The sequence below is a fragment of the Rhinopithecus roxellana genome, chromosome 7 (assembly GCF_007565055.1).
Source record: "Rhinopithecus roxellana isolate Shanxi Qingling chromosome 7, ASM756505v1, whole genome shotgun sequence".
In the NCBI taxonomy this organism is placed as follows: Eukaryota; Metazoa; Chordata; class Mammalia; order Primates; family Cercopithecidae; genus Rhinopithecus; species Rhinopithecus roxellana.
This window is the reverse complement of record NC_044555.1, coordinates 89,397,354-89,416,591: the sequence shown is the minus strand read 5'-3', so window position 1 is coordinate 89,416,591 and position 19,238 is coordinate 89,397,354. Positions and strand designations below refer to the sequence as shown.

Genomic DNA, 19,238 nt, shown 5'->3' with positions numbered 1-19,238 from the left:
ATTAGCTCTGTGAATATAATTTCATTACTCCAGGGTTCAGTTTTCTCATGTGAAAAACAAAGGGGTAGGCTTAATTCTAACCAAAGATTCATCTGGTGTCAGCATTCTGGAAGGAGAAGCTGCTGGCATATTCCACAGGAACATCACTTCTTCCACCAAGGTTTCTCTGGTTTCCTCCTTGGTTTCCACATTGCTTTCTTTGTACTTCGAAGAGAAGGCTTCTTTCCTCACCAGGTAGGCTCCTAATCAGGTGGTACTAATTTTAATCTAACTCAAAAATCTGCACAGAGGCCATAGCTCTCCGGTCGCCTCACTTCCTCTTCCTTCCACAGTGCTCTCATAGTTATCAAAGAGGACTTCAAACAAATCACCTGGACAGAAGCGGGGCGGGTTAGAAGCAAGCTGGCACTGCCTATTCAGGTGAATGGATTATAGCTCATCCACTTTCCTCTTTGCTTTCTCCTGGACTGGCATGAAACAGAAATAAACAGTTGTAACCACCACAGGGAGGAACTCTGCAATGTGCTGGCTGCAGCCATTCTTAGTTCTTTGCCAGTGAATCCACTAACTTAATATTTTTCTTTGTATCGCAGCTTTACTATGCTTTTAAAAAATAGGAACTTTATGTCTCTAAATACCTGGTGCTTTTAACACAAAATTAAAAGCAAATTACCTAAAGGGAATGTTTACATTCCCTCAGACAAGCCAGGCACAGTTATTCAGTAATCAATGGTGTCTCTTCCCCATCCCCAAAAGCAAGTGCCTGTATCCGTTTTTTTCAAAGATCATAGTATGATGTCAACATCCAGGACTTGCAGCCCCTTTCCAGTGGCCCCACTAAGTGGTGACCAGCTTCATTTTGAATGTCCTAAAATGATTGGTAATTAACTACCTTCTGTGGCAACTCACTGTATTTGTAGCCCTAATCTCAGGCTCAAATGTACTTCTCAGTAGCTTTACATCTCAAGCCCTAGTGCTACTGTGCGAGAATGAAGAATTACAAATAATGTCTTGAGTCTCTTTTCTTTGCCAGGCCTTTCCAAGTGTGCTTTCCAAATGTCATCTCTCATCTCACTCAATCCCCACAATATAACTGCAATGTCACACAAAGGTAGGCTCTACGAGCGCAGATTTTTAAAAATCTGATTTGTTGACTGTTGTGTCCCCAGTCTCTAGAACAGTATCTGGGCAATATTTGGCACTCAATAAGTATTTGCTGAATTTAAAGATATTTACTGATATTATCCCCATTTTACAGATGAGAAAACAGTCACAGAGGTCAAACACTACTATAAGCTACAGGGGTACTTTAATAGGATCCAAAAGAATAAAGCCATTATGAGAAAGATAACATTTGTGTCCAAGAGGTTCTGCCTCATGCCACACTCTCAAGACAGCTGCCCATTCCACCTTTTCTTGTGATGGACACAGCTGAGCTCCGTCATTGGCACTGGAGAAAAGTGGTGTCATGGTTTCAGAATGCCACTTACGATTGGGTGATGGTTAGTTAGAATTAAAGGATCATAAGGGTTACCAAGGGCCTCATTTGGAGCAGTATATTGTACAAAAAGCGTGGCCATGGAGGATGGTATCTGATTATCACACTTCTGACTGAAAACTGAGGGAGTAAAAGTGGTAGGAAAGGCAGAAGCAAACACAAGCAAACACAAACCACAAACCAAATTAAAGCAAAACAAACATCAAAGAAACTAAAAACTCCAAAACCCAACACAAAGTAAAACTTATGAGCTGGAACAATGGAGAAACATTTCATGAGGGTTTGTCTTCATTTTTCTCTGGAACAAACTATACTTCTTTTAACCTGAGGAGCCCTGATGCTACTTGCTGGAATGTTGCTGTAGGCTAAACAATAATGCCCTATTTCAAGTATCACTTTTTTTCTTGCAAACACCACATTCCTTGTGAATTTACATCTTCTGAGTTTCACTAAATGAGAGAATATCACCCTTACCCTGACTTTTAAAAATTTTCTTTATGAATGGCCAAAAAAATCCCAGTATGACAGTTTTTTAGTTGACCAGGAGAAATATTTTTGATGAATGGAATATTTTCTTTGGTAAACAAACAACAAACACCAACTCAAAACCAATCAAATAAGTTTCTTTGGTAAAGTGGACGTTAATGTCTTGGTTGGAATTAATTGAAAGAAAAAAACACAGCTTCTTCAAGTGTTTGCAGGGATCAATTTTTCCCTCTTTATAGTAATTCAAAAAGTAAAACTTGATGAAGTAAAGACTTAGATTTTATGGGGATGTGATTCTGAGTTACTTCTAAAGTGTCTTCTCCATAGTGGGGCTAAACCAATGCGGCAGAGCAATAATCAATAATCAGTATTAACAAATAAATAATAATTATCTAACAATAAATAATAAAGCTTGGCATGCATAATCTCCCAATAGAAAAATTCATTTCACAGTCAGAATTCCATAAGCCTTCATTTCAAGTGCTGAAAAGAGAAGTTGACAAGTTTGAAAATGCCCTTCATTAAAAAATACAATATCCCAGGGTATACAGAGACTCAATCAACTTGGAAAACTACTATCTGTCATAAAACAAAGTTCCACAGTAAGTCATTCTGGTTGACCAAATTGAATGATTAAATTCTCAACAAAATCCATTTAATTGGTGTGTGTGTTGTGTCAGTTTTGTGGAGTCGCTTTAAGCCGAGGTGCTCCACGTGGCTGACACTAAATCAATGACTGATTTAGAACACACTGTTCAGAAAATGATTTAGCAACATATGATTTAAGAATAAAACCAATCCCCTCTTCAGTTGTGTTTATAAATAATAGCCTAGTTGCAGGCCCCTTGGAGACAGAATTGATCGAAGATCTGTTATGCAAACTTGCCCTTTTGTGAGGACTGTACTTGTCCTCAGATTAAAGCTTATTATCTTGTAGTTGAGTGCATAACACTTGTATTATCACTTAGTGTGTCTGCAGGGGAGACTGAACAAGTGTGTAATGCATTAGCTACAATCCCCTGCACATGTATTTAGAACTATATGGACAACAGTACATGAAATAGAAAGCACAGGTTTGCACTTGGTACGGTTACATCTGAATTATTTGGGCTTTTTTGCTGTTTTGGAAAAACAACGGCAAACCTAAACCTCAAACATTTTAATCCCAGACACTAAAAAAATGTCTGCCCTGTGGCCAATAAAGTCCTATGTTCCTTCTTTGGAAATGCATTTTGAGAGGAGTAATAGCCATCTTATGAGAAAACTGAAAATTGGCCTGCCCTGTCTTAGGTATGCTGAAATGATGAAAATCCTTTAGTGGTGTGACCTGAGTAAGTCACTTTATTCTCCTAGGTCTCAGTTTCCTCCTCTGCAGAAGATGGGTAAGTTGCACAGCATGTCTGCTAAGGTTCAGAAAGGTAAGATGCTTTTGGGAAATGCTTACCACTATAGATATCTAAATAAGCTACATCTCCAAAAGGGAAAAATACTGTAGATATTTGCTACAAATGTAACCAGGTTTTAGCTTCATTTTTATAAATTTAAAGAAATGCAGGGGCCTGGACAACGTATACAGCCTTTTTAGATCTAACCCATTTCTGTTTAGATCTATGAACCATTCTTCTGTAGATACTGGAAGTCAAGAGTGTAAATATCTAGGCTTGTTAATACACAGAAGGGCCTTGCTATGATGAAGTAGAAGGACATCAAAAAAGGTGTGGGGGGACCAGCAAGGTGAGGTGCAGCCAGTTTAGTAAGAGAATTGGACTGCCATCATTGATAGATTTGTATTAGTGAATACTTTTTCCAGTCTTTTCCATCTGTCTCCCTTTTGGCCCTTTACCTCCCTGCACTTCTACAAAGCTTCTCAGTGTCAGGACTTAGACTTACCAAAGATCTTCCCCTCTCTGTCTCTGAGCAGGTGTGTTTCATAGCAAAGGCAGACTGGCACTACAAGTTGGAAGCAACAGCAAATTACTATTTCAGTGTTCGTTTTTTTCCCTCAGTTATGCGTGGGCAGATGTTTCTGGGTATCCATGCAAAAAATGCATGTAGGGCCAACCACAAACAGCTGTACCAGCTGGCTATTTTGTTGTCGTTGTTAAAATGGAGACACTATATCTGGTCCAAGTAGACACCTGCTTTTGCTCCATCATGCCAGGTATTTGGGTTTGTCTCTGTGGTTTTGGGTCCCTGGATCCTCCTGCCAAGAGCTGTAACTAATAAAGCAGACCCATTTGGTGACAAGTGACAAGCTCTTCCAAAATAGAATCACACCAGTTCTGCAGTGCTGGAGCTGTCATTGGTTTTAAGGTGTTTTAACCAAACCGAACTATACAAATGTTAAAAGCACACCAATGGGGGAATGTGATAATTTCATTCGAGACAACAAAACTGCTTCACCTGGGTGAATTTAGGGGCGAAACAATTTTAGTCCATGAGTGATGGTCACTCTACCACATATCAGTTTCCAAGGCTCTGGCTTGCTTTTGCTGGTCAGAACTTTCAGAGCATCTCCTTTGGTGTTAGGGAGCTAGGTGAGACAGCTAAAACCTCAAACCACAGACCATGGCTGGAGCTACTGCTCTACAGAAGTTCTGGAAGCCTTATTGTTTGAACAATGCTTAAAGCTGTTTCTGCCTTGGCAGTTGACCTTTCTATCAGTGGGTTTTGTCACAATGCCAGCAACATCTGCAGTTTGGATAAGACAGGATCCTGCTTGTTAATAAGCTTTCTTCTATTTGATCTTAGTTTAAGAGACTATAGGTCTCCTAGGGTGTGTGTGTGTGTGTGTGTGTGTGTGTGTGTGTGTGTGTGTGTGTGTGAATTCTCATAACAACTCTTTTGTTTTAAAGACTGAAAATATGCCCATTTCTCCCCATTGTCCCTTCCCTTTTTTTTTTTTTTTTTGGCAATGCCTGTTTCCTATCTTTAAAAAAGGGAACAACTTTGAATTTAGTTGTTTCATTAACATAATCTCTTTGGTCTTGATAAGACCTAAGGTGAAAATATACCAAGCAGACATTATCACACTGTTGTAATTTGGTCAACCACACGGGTACTATCGATATCCACCATTTCTACACACTCAATTTCCTCCCGGTTCTCAGGATTTTTCTTCTCTTTCCTTTTTTTCTTAGAGGGTGGCAGGAAAGTCAGTATCACAGGTAAAATGGCAAAGCAGTGAAAGAAGGTGACAAATGCTATTAAAAACAAGCACCTGAACAGTGTACAGGTCAGATTTGAAGGCACAGCTGCAAGAGGAATCAGACCAACAATATAGCAGAGGTAACTCTGTAAAATAGCTACCCCATGCACTTCCAGGGCATTTTTTACCCATTTAGTTCTTGTGAAATCCTTGCCCAGAACAAATGTGGATAACAGTGGAGCACAATTGTCAATTGTGTAATTAATTCCATAAATTAAGCACAGCACAGAAATGCAGTCCAGTTCTACTTTCCATAATGTCATGAAACCTATCACTCCAAACTCCACGGACACAACTGTTAGAGTGATCCAGACGTTAATCAGTGAATCTGCCACCAGGAATGCCGAGAAGAAGAGCAGGAACAAAGCACTGATGCAGGAGTTGTGCAGGGGGGCTCCCAGAGAGGAGGCATATCGATCCATGTACACAAAGGACGGATTGAAGACGATGAACTTCACCTTGGAGGTGACAGAAAGTCTCCTCAGGGTTTCCAAGAGATCATAGAGTTCTTCTCTGTTTGTTTCCATGGTCTTGGCCACCAAAAACATTCTGGAGGCCACTACATCGACCTCATCATTGTATTTTTTGGAGAAGATGATGTCCTCTTGAAAATGTGAAAATTGAGGGGCTTTCAGAAAGGAATTCCTCAACATGTCTGTGAAATTTTTCTTAGGCAAGCCAGTGGATACATTGAGTTTCCGAAGGTAATTTAAATAGCTCTCAAACCAGGATATCCGCACAAACCCCTTGGTGTATTCTAGAACATCTTCTTGGACACTAGTGTTCCAGTATTCTATAGACTCATATATGTAAAACCCAATCACAGGACTGTAGTTGCTAAAGTACTTTTGCTGGGCAGTAGTGTACTCAATGGTTTGTGTCGCGGTTGCTACGATGTTACTAAGGTCTGACCCTTCACTGACCTGCAGATAGCCCATTAAGGCAAAGGAAATATAAATAAGGTAAAAGAGAACTACAAAAGGCTTGACATAGGTGTTGGTTATCCAGTCACAGTAATAGCGTTTGAGGAAACATACCAATAGGTGACTCTCGTAAGTGTTCGCTTCCTCGCCTTCAGTTGTGTCCTCACTGAATCTGGCTGTCAGGAGAAACCTGTACCATGCCGGCTTCTCCTGCAATGCCTCAGGCTTTGGGACTTTTCTACAGAAGATACTATGCTGGTAATTATTTTCTATGTAGCCAGTGAACACTAGGCTGGAACCATAAAACGAGAGTACATAGAGGTAGTTGAAGAAGATTGCAATACAGGAATTGCAGCAGAAAATCCTGGCTGCCTCAATGTTTGTGAAAGGGCTGGCCCCTATGCCAAAGGTGACCAGGTACATGGCAGTGGTGAGAGAAAAGGAGAGCATGGAGTCTGCATAGACTGCTGCAGTTCTCTCTTTAACATGTTGGTCTTCTCTAGTTTTCCTCCAGGAGGATAACATTTCAAAAGTCCCATATAATCCATGACCTAAGGGGGCAGAAAAAGACCAGAGCAGAAGTTTAAAGGACTAATCTCTTAAGAGGGAAATCAACTTGATTATGGGGGACTACTGGGTCAAGGCAAACATAACCAACTCTAGTGGTGATGGGTATGTGAATGCCAATGATTTCTCCTATGGGGAGACAGACCCATGTTTTGATGAATCGTAAATGTTAATAGATAATGAAAGGGTAGATAGAGAAGCAAAGATCTTCATATTCCCTCTGGTTTAAGAAAGTTCTCTTCTTTGGAGTGTTCCACGAACCAAACTGCACTTAGATGAACTTTTGACTACAGAAAGCTGAGTAGAGCCAGGCATGGTGGCTCATGCCTGTAATCCTAGCAACTTGGGAGACTGAGGAAGGAAGGTTACTTGAGACCAGGAGTTTGATACCAGCCTGGGCAAAGTAACAAGACCCTGTCTCAAGAAAAAAAAAAAAAAAAGAAAAAAAAGAAAGAAAGAAAATGAAAGAACTTAGCCAGGAATCGTGGCTCATATCTGTAGTCCCAGCTACTCGGGAGGCTGACTGAGGTAGGTGGATCTCTTGAGCCTGGGAATTGGAGGCTGCAGTGAGCCATGATTGTGCCACTGCACTCCAGCCTGGGCAGCAGAGCAAGACCCTGACTCTAAAAAGAATAAAAGCTGATTAAACTTGTGCATATGTCTCCTGGGGATTTTTCCCATTAATAGCTTAGGGTTATTGGTGCAGTCTGGTTGGTGGAACATTCCAGAGAAGAGAAGATGTCTGGACACTCATCATTTTGCTTTCCATTCCCACAAGTCTGGCTAGGGGTCAGTGCAGAGGAAGACAGTGGGCAGAGGGTTCTGAGTTAATGTCCCGTCACCTCATTTAAAATTGGCCAACTGGTGGGTTTTAGTGATAAATAGGCAGTGTATCTAATTTGAGTCTTGACAGGAAACTAAATCACAGCCCCCTCTTTTTTCCCTCCCCAAATATCAGGGCAGGAAGCAATAAATCTGAGAAAGAGGGAAGCAAAATAAGTAGGAGTGAAGAAGTTTCAGTGAAGAAAATACAGAAAAAATAAGACAAATATGAACTCTTCTGGTTATTGATAAAAATTAGGATTCAGGTTGAAGGTTTATGACTTGCAATTTGTCTTCAGGGATCTGTTTGACCAATTTTGGTTATTCATACATTACTTATCAAGCAGTGATATAATACATCAGCAGTGACTCTGCTAGCTTCTCTGCACTATTTGATAGTGGCATCTGTGGGAAAGAGCCAGATCAGTAACCCCTCTGCATAACTGCTTAGTGCCTTCGCCTCCCGGTTTAGTATTTCAGCAATACTGAAACAGCAGAGGTACAGTAAATGCCTATGTTCTGACTCCATACTACTGCCTGGAACCTGATCTAGCATGACTTCTACCACCTCTCCTAGTTGGAGTCAGACATTTCCCTACTTCAGGTCCCTGTGTTTCCAGGCCACTGCAACATTGGAAAGCCCACCAAAGTGACCCATTGTGGATTTCGATAACCCCTGTCTTGGCACTGAGTATCAGCAGATCGAATTTCCTGTTTCCATGCCTTGGCATATTCAATCCCATTATTGAGGATAATAAAATCTTTACCCTGTGGTACAATAGTCTTGTTTTTAAAAAGGAATTTAAAATCTCCAGCCAAGCATAATGCTGAATAAAGTGAGTCACTGTTATCTTGTGTGTACAATAGCTAAGTGCACATCTTCCCTCATGCCCAGGCTTGTATTTATATCCTTATTGTGAAGTCCTGGCCCCAAACTTGAATGCCCATTTCACAGTAATGATTTAGGCCTATTTCCTCAGAGGAATTTGGCATTTATCTTAATTTACTAGGCATCGTTTTACAGCCACTTTTAGAAGTCAGGTCAAGACTGTCAATTTGATAACCAGCACCAAGGCCCCTATTAAAATGAAGGCACCTAAACTCCCCAGACATGAAGTAAAAAGTACACTCAGTGACTGGCATCCTGTTGCTAATTATGCTTAGGTAGTTAACATTTGGTCTGGAGACAGAACATGAGTAAATCTGTTTCTAGTATATTTTCAAGATGGACCCACTGACCTTTGATTAAGTGACCATTCCCTTGACAATGAGGGTAAAAAGAGAATATCTCTGAGGCACTGTCCCTGAAGAAGTAATATTGACTTTTTTTTTTTTTCTGGGGCCGTGTAGAGCAAGTAAGCTTTGGTGGGCAAAGCACACTTCAGGGGGTCACTGTAAATGGGAAATAATTTTTAATGATATTTACTTGCCAGAAACACACAAAAAATTAAAACAGGGTTTTAGTACTGAGTCATTAAATATGGCAAGAAAATAAAGCACATAGCAGAATTAGAATTAGCCATATAATAGAACTTAAATCTGTTTTGCAGTTCTTTTAAAAATCAGTGTGATGTTTTATAATGACATTATCTGACCCTGATTCTTGGAAAATACAATAGGAATCACTTTCTTACCTTGCTGTTGAATAATCTTAGAAGCTAATTGAGAAAAGGAATTTGAATTAACAGAGATATTAGGTGACAAGACTGAGACTCCAGGGCCCAGAATGAAAGTAATCAAAATCGGCCGGGCGCGGTGGCTCAAGCCTGTAATCCCGGCACTTTGGGAGGCCGAGACGGGCGGATCACGAGGTCAGGAGATCGAGACCATCCTGGCTAACACGGTGAAACCCCGTCTCTACTAAAAAATACAAAAAAACTAACCGGGCGAGGTGGCGGGCGCCTATAGTCCCAGCTACTCGGGAAGCTGAGGCAGGAGAATGGCGTGAACCCCGGGAGGCGGAGCTTGCAGTGAGCTGAGATCTGGCCACTGCACTCCAGCCCGGGCGACAGAGCGAGACTCCGTCTCAAAAAAAAAAAAAAAAAAAAAAAAAAAAGAAAGAAAGTAATCAACATCAAGGAAAGGTGGAAGTAGGCTGTTGGCTTCTCTCTTGAGTTCTGTTGCTGCATTTTAAATGCCTTGTCCTTCTATAGTTTGATCTTTTATACTGAGTCCCAGCTCTTTTTGCGTATGTTCTTGGTTTGGGGGCAGCTCCAAAGAGAATTCTAATTCTATTCTTGGGACTTTTGGAAACAATGCCTTTCCTTAGTTCTTCTTGCTACAGGTGTGTACATGCAGCCACTCACAGAAATCAGAAGAGGCCCTGAGAATTTGTTCTAACTGATCACTCAGCATTTATTGCTAGTTATCCCTGGCTTTGCCTCCAAAGGCCCCTACCACCATTCCTGATAGGTCAGATTTCCCTTTCTCAAGCCACACCTCTCTAGCAGATTCCTACACCAGAAACCCCAAACTGGAGTTCTACAGCATCTTACGAGAGCCCTTTGGATTTCTGGAACAATTGCTGATACCATAACTGGGCCTCCTTCCTGAAGCTTTGTCAGTCAAGGGAGGGACAAGTGCCAGCACAGCTGTGGTCACCTCTTAAGGATTAGCAGCCTGGAGTGCCTGGCTGGCAGTAGTCCTGGCTCACAGCTGGGTATTTTTGCTGAAGAGGTTGGCCTGTTATCCTATAGGAAAGCCCATCAGTGAGGACCCTGTTTTCTGGCCTGGATTCAAGGGGAGACACATTCCAAAAGCCCTAGGACATGAGGCCCGTCCTGCCCTCCAGAATGCTGGAATTATACCTGAGTTCCCCTTGGAACTTTCAAGGGTATCCTTTTAAATGCAAACTCCTCTGGGACAGTGGTCTACTGAAGCAGCTTCTCTTAGGTCTGGGAAATGGGACAGAGAGTGGAAGTGGGGATGGAATAAAGAGGAAATGGCAGGTAGGAGAATTTCACAGAGATGAATTTCTTCAGTTTTTCCTCCAGTCAGATCTGACCTTATCTTTTACTAGCACTCCAGAAACTGAGCCACTTGGAGTCAAGGAGAGGCAGAGAAGATAGATTTTGGTAGGTTCTGTTCCTCTCCACTTTCCTCTTTCAGGGGATGGCTCCATTCTTTAGCATCACCATCATTCACTGCTCTATTTTTTTTTTTTTCAGATGGAGTCTCACTCAATCTCCCAGGGTGGAGTGCAGTGGCGTAATCTTGGCTCACTGCAGCCTCTGCCTCCTAAGTTCCAGTGATTCCCCTCAGCCTCCCGGGTAGCTGGGATTACAGGCATGCACCACCACGCCCGGGTAATTTTTGTATTTTTAGTAGAGACGGGGTTTCACCATGTTGACCAGGCTGGTCTTGAACTCCTGACCTCAGGTGATCCGCCTGCCTCGGCCTCCCAAAGCGCTGGGATTACAGACGTGAGCCACCACGCCCAGCCGGCTCTCTTAATTCTGAGGCTGTAGTCCACCAAGCGGAACTCTAATGCCAAATCTTACAGACGTGGGCAAACAGATACTGCATGTGGACTGAAGATACTTTTCAGAGGTCTGACTATTGTTTCCTACTTTTTAAAAAGGTATTTTAAAAGCAAAAGTACTGCTGTTTGCTTTGCACTCTAGGTTTAAAAACTTCTCTACAAAGTTGGAGTTCTATAAGCTTCTCTGTGAAATCTGACCAGTGGGCATATGTCATTGGCATAAAGCATAACTTTGGCAAATAACAATTTCCCATCTCCAAAGTCCCAAGTCTGTTAACAAGGACTCCCTGGTGACAGAACTCATGGGGTGGGGGCAGGGCGGAGCTACCTAAATACAGATTTTGATTTTGGTCACTAGGGACCCTGTGGTGGTAATGGGAGTCATGACTCATCATTTGAGGGCCAGGTCACAGCCTGAGACCTTGAGGTAAAAGACTATATCATAGTGAGGATATCAGGAACCTCAACATCCTGACATCCTCACATTCTAAGGATTACCCTGGATGATACAACATCCCAGGGGATTCCTTCTTTTACAGTCACAGTGTAAGACTGAGGAGTTGCCAACGGGAACTGATAAACACATCCTGATTCTATCAGATTTTGAAGATAAAAATGCTTTTAAAGCATTCTCTTGTCCTTTAAAAGCATATTCAAGATGTTTGTTTCTATTTTTGTTACACTGCATGTCTGTATTGTTACATGCATAAGAACAAATGCATATTAGTATGTGAAAACACACACACACATAAAGAGAGAGAGAGAGAGAGAGAGAGAGAGAGAGAGAGAGAGAGAGAGAGAGAGAAAGCGAGAGAGAGAGAGAGAAGAGAGCGCCAAGTTCTAATTATTCATGAGTGAATACTCTGAGGCAGCTCAAGGTTTTAGTCAGGCCAGTAGGGTTCTTCACTAATGTTGAGGCAAAATTTGGGCCAGGAGTGTGATTTTAAAAAGAAAACTGATTTTATTAATTTTATTTGCAGTAAACTTTGGGGTTGTCATCTAATAAAATAAAATATTAAAGAATTTAGGCTAGGCCAGGTGCGGTGGCTCACGCCTGTAATCCCAGCACTTTGAGAGGCCGAGGCGGGTGGATCACGAGGTCAGGAGTTTGAGACCATCCTGGGTAACACGGTGAAACCCTGTTTCTACTAAAAATACAAAAAATTAGCTGGGCGTGGTGGCGGGTGCCTGTAGTCCCAGCTATTCAGGAGGCTGAGGCAGGAGAATGGCATGAACCCAGGAGGTGGAGCTTGCAGTGAGCCGAGATCGCGTCACTGTACTCCAGCCTGGGCAACAGAGTGAGACTCCCTCTCAAAAAAAAAAGAATTTAGGCTAATAATTTTTCTTCTTCTTTTCAAAATTTTTATATCTGAATGTGTTGTTAACTCTCAGACTTTGGAGCTAATGAAGAGAAAAAGAAGCACAGATGATAAATAACACTAATGGTGGAAAAAAACTCAACTGGCCAATCCTCCCATCACTGAGGGTGACTATCAATCACCCTTAGAGATTAAATCTCACTGTCACCCAGAACTTTCTGCGGCCTGATCAAAGCCTTCAGGGTTGTTCATAATCCAGTAAGACAGAATCCACTAACAAATAGTTGAGAGTTAACCTTTCTTTACCCAGTAGATATACTTCTGGAAAGTTGCTCATAAAGTGAATAGTATTTTAAATGTATTTAGTGGTTTTGCTATTGGAGACAGTCTGGGTGATTTGTTGTTGTTGTTGTTGTTTTGTTTTCAATGAATAATCATAGGCAAATCAATCTACTTTGTACAATACTTCTGGATTTTGTAAGTCAGATTTTTCTTCAGGCCCAGATTCTCCCACCTGTCCCAATGTACACAGCCACAACACAGCAGCTGATAGATGCCTTTGGGTGCTGCTCACATTTTAATCCTTTCCACACTAGCAGGATTTCTTCATCCTGAGTTCCTCAAAGTAAGGAATGGCTAAGAAGGAGGAAATGGGATGGCTTGCTGATTGATGGATGATCTTTCAGTTTCAATGTGAAAATATTTAATATCATGAGTCAATGAAGCTGTTTATAGCATGCCTCAGCAGTGCTAAATTTCATATATGGAAATAAAATTACTATATTCTTCTCAAAAATTCATAGACTATAATCCATAAGCAAAATCTGCTTAAAGCCTATTTTATTCTTAGAAAAACTTCACTAAGTAGCTCATGTTTATAAGATGCCTGTTTTTCAATGACATCCACATAAATTCATGATTTTTGTGTTTTTTTAAGAAGAAATTTAAAGTGTATATATGTCTGGGTTGAGTAACATCTATTTTCAGGGAGAAGTTCATTAATTGGGTTACATTTACACTTTGCCAGTTATAAACATTTACTTTATAAGCTGAATTGTTTGGTTTATCGCAGCCTGTTTTGTCTCACAGTTAAGAGTAAGAATAAAGGTGTACTCTGTTTAAGTAAAGACAGATGCTCACATCAGGGGGAACACACACATCTTATTCTTTGTACCAGATACTTGTCACATTTTGAAAATTCTAATCAGAGCATTGGGTTTTAGTCTTAGAAATGATTTTTCTTCACTAGTTAGCTGCAAAAGAGAGCTCTAGAATGAACTTGCTTATAGCTCTTTCTTGTTTAAAGATAAAGTATTTCAATATTGTGTGTATGTACATTATATAAGACCAGTGTGTATAAATGTGGCCCATAATATATGCTATGGTCATTGTGTAATTTCTTTTTGTATAGAATACAGATGTAATATATAAACATGTATATATGGCATATCTTATTCAAATATATTTTATATATTTACATATAAAATGTTGGACTCTATACACCAGATAATATATACAGAGAAATGTATAGTACTTCCATTTAAATATTCAAGCAATATATATTACATAATATATGTTATAAACACATTGTATACATATAAATACATAACATGAGCTTACTACATATCATATTGCATATGATATATAATACAGCTAATGTGATATATAATATATATTATGCACATAGGTTATAAAGACACACATACACACAAGATGAATAGTAGGCTGATGTGAAATTTATGTTCACATAAATTTATGATGAGGCAAAATAATGTTAGTGTTGCTACACCAATCAGTGTAGAGAAGGGGCTATAGAATCCCTCTCTTGGGCTCCATCTGTCTATATTTTGGTTCTTGAGTAATAAAATAGCCTTGGTGAAATGCAGGGTTTCCTTGACAATAACTGTGAACCTGTTTGGGTTGTGAGCTTCTGTATATCCATCTGGTCAAGACTGCCCAGCTGTGACTTTCTGAGAGTCTAGTCCAAATGTAGATGCCAGGTATTCCTCCTCAGGGTCTATGTTTAGTTTAGTGTCCTGATGTTGCCTCCTGCTGCCCAAGCTTTACATGGTCTGTCACTCCCTCATTCCCTGGGCAAGACCAGGTAGAGAGACCACCCAGGGGATATCTGGGAATCTTGGGTCAAAGACAAAGGCCCTTTGTATTCCTCTGCCTGAATTCTGCCTTCCTGGATTTGTGCCCCCAAGTCCTGTTCTTGTCTTACTTTATGGTTAAAAATAGAACAATAAAACTTGTTTTGTTCCATTCCCCTAAATCTATTTCTTTCCACCTACTCTCACCCTAATATGATTGGTGGAGCATAAGAATAAAAGGGCAAGAACGAACTACAAGCCTAAATTACATAATCTCCTTGTAAATTAGTCCCATAATGACCATGGGCCATTACAAAAAAAAGATATTCGGGAGACAAACTTTGGAAATACTGTAAAATAAAATGTCTTTTTAAAAAATAGATGTACACAAAAATATGAACAACAAAACTCTTAATCAGTTTTTTTCTCTATAACATGCTGAACCTATTACTGATTTATATCTAAGCAAAGGATTTCTACAGCATTCTAATATACTTCTACTCCATCAGGCAAATTGTCATATTGTTACAAATAATGGATTTCTACAATAATGTATTAGGCTGAACCACACAAAATTACCATTTTTGTAGTTCAAAAATGACCAGATAGTGGTACCAAGTTTGTAGGCCAAAAAGGGTTGGATATTGGCGATTTCATATGGCTTAAATTTCATTATTATCTGACTGATTTTTTCCCCCATTTTCTCATGACTTTAGAAATATATCAGAATACTCATCAGGAAAGCAAAACCTTTCAGGTTTGCTTAAGTTTAGAGCAAAAATAATTAATAATTACAATTTTTCAGTTGGAACTAAATTTTTTGCATGTGTATTTTTGCCCTTCCCTTTTTATGAGCATTACATTTCAAGTGGCATCATATGAGAACAAATTTTTGAAGAATGGAACCCAATCTTCTGGTTTCTGTTACATATGAATAATCTTAAAATACACAGCTGAAAGAAGCCAAACTTCCCTGCTATTATTCTTTTCCTAGCACTAATCCGCAAATTAGAAATAATCCACTAATTCTTTCTTCCTTTCACATCCTTGAATCTGAGTGGCCTGGTTGGATAATTCAAAAGGAAGAGGATACCCTGGATCTGACAGCTGACCTCAAATCCCAAACATTTGAAAAAGGGCTTAGAGAGTATTTTTCATCTCATAAATCTCTGGGGCTCTTGTATCTTGATAAATGCAAAGCAACCTTTATAAACTAGATTACATGTAGAAACTAATATCCAAACTCTTTCACTATGACTTCAATTCTCCTTTTTAGTTGTACAGGATGTACATGAAGCAACAAACCTTCCAGATGCAGAAGGGAGAAAACTTTCCTTTGGTTCCCTTCTATATCCTCTAACATTCTATCCCTTTCCTGATTTGTATCTGATCAGCAAAGCCGTGGAAACATTAAGTCTGTAAGGAGAGCTTGCACATAGAAAACCTATGCCGATTTAAAAAATCATACCCAACTGGAGAATAATGGTGTAAATCTTCATCCTTTAAAGGAAATTCCATAACAGATTAAGATAATTAGCATCATATATTCACAAATAGCAATTCAAGTAACTCTCACTACTTGTTATCAATATATTTGGAAAGAAGGGATATTATTTTATGCACAATAAGGGTATAGACCAAATAAACTCTTCTCCAAATTAGAGTAACTAAAAAATGTCGATGAACATTTATAATACTGTAGACCTTTTAGGATTTTAGCTCTAAATAAACTGATATGACTCATCTGGACAGAGGTTTTGGCAGAAGTGGGATTGTCTAGTATGCACAACACTGATTAAAAACATTCTAAATCATGATGTATCTATGCTTACATCATTGCCAAAATGATTCATCTGTGTAGGATATATTCTTATTGCCAGAACTGTCACATATCATCTTGGCTAGAAACACACAGTCACATCCCATTATGGTGAACTCTTAAGAGTTTATCCAAATTCTTTCCTCTTCTGGAATTTTGTCAGGTTAATACTGCTTGACACATGTGATCTTAAATTTTTCCATTCTAAATCTAGTGTCATTTTGGCATTTGGCTGGATTTGGCCTATGTGACCAGAATCACACTGACAATGTTCAGTTTGTTGAATTTTAAATCTATAATGTTTATCACATTGCAGACCTACTGACAGCCAAGGAAATGTCTGTTTGAGACTTTTTCTAAGATACTTTACCTTTTAAATGAGGCCTTTTGATTTGATATTGTATTTATATAACATACTAAATCAAGTTTTGCTTAAATCTACTTAGGTTAAGCATAGCCATTTTAAGCTATAGACAGGAAAATACTGGACAGTTTTTTGTAGTGCCAAAACCCTTAGTACTGAATTTCTTCTTAGTCATTTGAAATATTTACTGGTATTTTAGGAATGGTCATCAAAAAACCCAGAATTAAGCAATGGCCTTGAATGCAACATTTATGAAGCGGCTCTTGCTTATATTTCATTTTATAAACTCTTAAAAATGAAGAGTTTATCTGAGAAATACAGGAGGGCGAACATCCTAAATCCAGGCACTGTTAGCTTTATGAGCATAGTAAGCACCCATTACATCGTGCAAAGTATTTATTGCAAATGGGCCTTAGCTACTAAAACATGTAGCTTCCTTTCATGTTATGACTAAGTAATTTGGGCTGAGAATGTACAGAAAGGTTGCACACTGATTGTCAGCAGGGAAAACTGCCATCAAATCAATGCACATAACATTCCTCACAAATTGCAAACAAGGGCTTATTGGGCACCTGAGGTGCATGGTCTCTTTCACTGCAAATGCCAGATATTTTCTGAATTGAACTCTGATGTAAAGTTCAGTGATACTCGGTCTGCGGATCTGTGGCATTACTATTTCTGGATTTGTTTTTTAAAGACACTTCCCTGCTAACAGCATCTTTCCATCCTACCATCTCTTACATCCTTCCCTGCACCAATACTATCTGCCATAGTCTGTTTTGTGTTGACTTTCCCTTACAATATTTAAAACCTCTTTAAAAAGTACAAAAAAGTAAGTTTTAAGAAATTTTAAATATTTCAATTTACTTTATAAAACTAATCTTAAGAAGTTTTGAATATTACAATTTCATTTTTAGTGAAATTAAGTTTTGAATACTGCTATTTTACTTTACTTAAAACTAATTTTAAGAAACTTTAAATATTATAATTTTATTTTACTTAGTAAATTAATTTTTCAGAAGTTTTAAATATTCTAACATGCTTTGAGCTCACTGGTAACAACCTGGAATGTCATAAAATCAGCACTGATTGTCCTTTTTCTAGCTCCAGCGTCCTTTTGCCTCACCTTAAGAACCTTACGATCTCCCTTTAGTTCCCCACTCTTTTCTTATTCCTATTTCTCTTCCTCCCACAAAAGCAGCAAGAAAATGAAAAGCTAAAAAACAAACGAAACGAAAACCCTTCCCGTAACCCCCAAAACATTCAAGATTGTGACTAATCGTGAGCAAAACATCTTAATTTCAACCTTGATACAGGCCTCTGTGGAAGCTACTAATCCTCAGTCCTACTCACTCTTCAAGGAACCACCCTGTATTCCACAGTCAACCCACATGGTCTTGGGGTTATTGTAAAGAGGCAAGTTATGCTGCTTTCTTAATAGACTGAATTCAGCAGGAGGTACAACAGCCTTCTTCTCTGTTGTTTTCAGCAGTGACAAGTACATTATCAAATTATCAGGCTGCTCAGTCTCCTTACGGTGCCCAGCTTTTCACAAAAGCTACCAGTGTATGTTTATTGACTAGGTTTCAATTCCTCAGGCCACGGAGAATCGAGGGCAGAATGTAATTCTGTGGCTTTGCAGCCCCACCAGCCCTGCTTATCATGTGCCCATAACACAGCTGAGATTTCCTGAGGAAATTCTTTTCTACTACTCTAAAACAGGGCATAAGGCACACTAATGAACTCAACAGTGGTTATTTCTTAGTTAACAAAAAAGTGCCACTTCATTTGTCATGTTAAAAATGATTCCAAATGACATTTTAATTTTGTTAAAGGAATTGATAAGAAGCTGCTATAGAAAAGGGGGAAGTGAACCTCTTGAATCCTTGGCCCGCAAGAACCCTGCCATCAGGCTTGCTGGGCATGCCATTTTTGATAACAGATGGACAGGGCAACCGATGTTATGGCCACTATGGCTTTGTTTTGACCATTAATCTCTATCAGGGAGTTCCTGCAGCCCCTATGAGTGAACACACTGGAAGCACGCTGTCACCATCAGCATCACTTTAAAATATTCTCCTGAGTTCATAGTAAGAATAGGAAAAAAAGTTACTTCCTACTGGTTTCTCACATGTCACTCTCAAAGTTCTTATACATTTATCATGTCCTTTTGTGTGATGCTCACATCCACTCTATTCATAAGGTGGGGAAACTGAGAGTAGCAGACACTCTCAACATGCCCTCCCATTCCCCATTCTTGAGCTTGCTGAAGGCTTGACTACAAAGTCACCTGAAGGATTTCTCTGGTTGCAGGAGTGTGCTCGGTCTTCCCTGGGAAGTGCTGGGAGTTAACTGGCCTGGGGAGCAGCCCTCAATTAATCACAAGCCCTCTGTGGGAAAATAGCCCAAATTCCTCACACCAGGGGAGGACCTCTCTGAGATGTGTTTTACAAGGTCTTCCAAAGGTCCCCAGTGGGGCTGAACCACAGGTGCCCACAGCAATGGGCAGAATGTAATATACCTTGGGCTCATTAACATACCTTCAACTGCCTGCCTTCCTGTCTCACTTCCTCATGCCCATACTGGTGCTTCCTGGGCTCACCTTCCAAATACACTACTTGTATCCAAATCTTTGTCTCAAGGCCCTGCTTATGGGGA

At 39.7% G+C, this 19,238-nt stretch overlaps 1 protein-coding gene across 1 annotated transcript in view; it reads right to left on the bottom strand.

Moving 5' to 3' along the window:
• Positions 1–4,894: 4,894 nt before the first annotated feature.
• PTCHD1 (patched domain containing 1) overlaps positions 4,895–19,238 on the bottom strand; it is a 61,067-nt gene continuing 46,723 nt past the window's right edge. Inside the window, exon 3 of the mRNA XM_010375014.2 lies at positions 4,895–6,666. Coding sequence (XP_010373316.2) covers positions 5,012–6,666 — 1,655 coding nt within the window. The 3' untranslated portion in view covers positions 4,895–5,011. The remainder of the gene's footprint in view (positions 6,667–19,238) is intronic.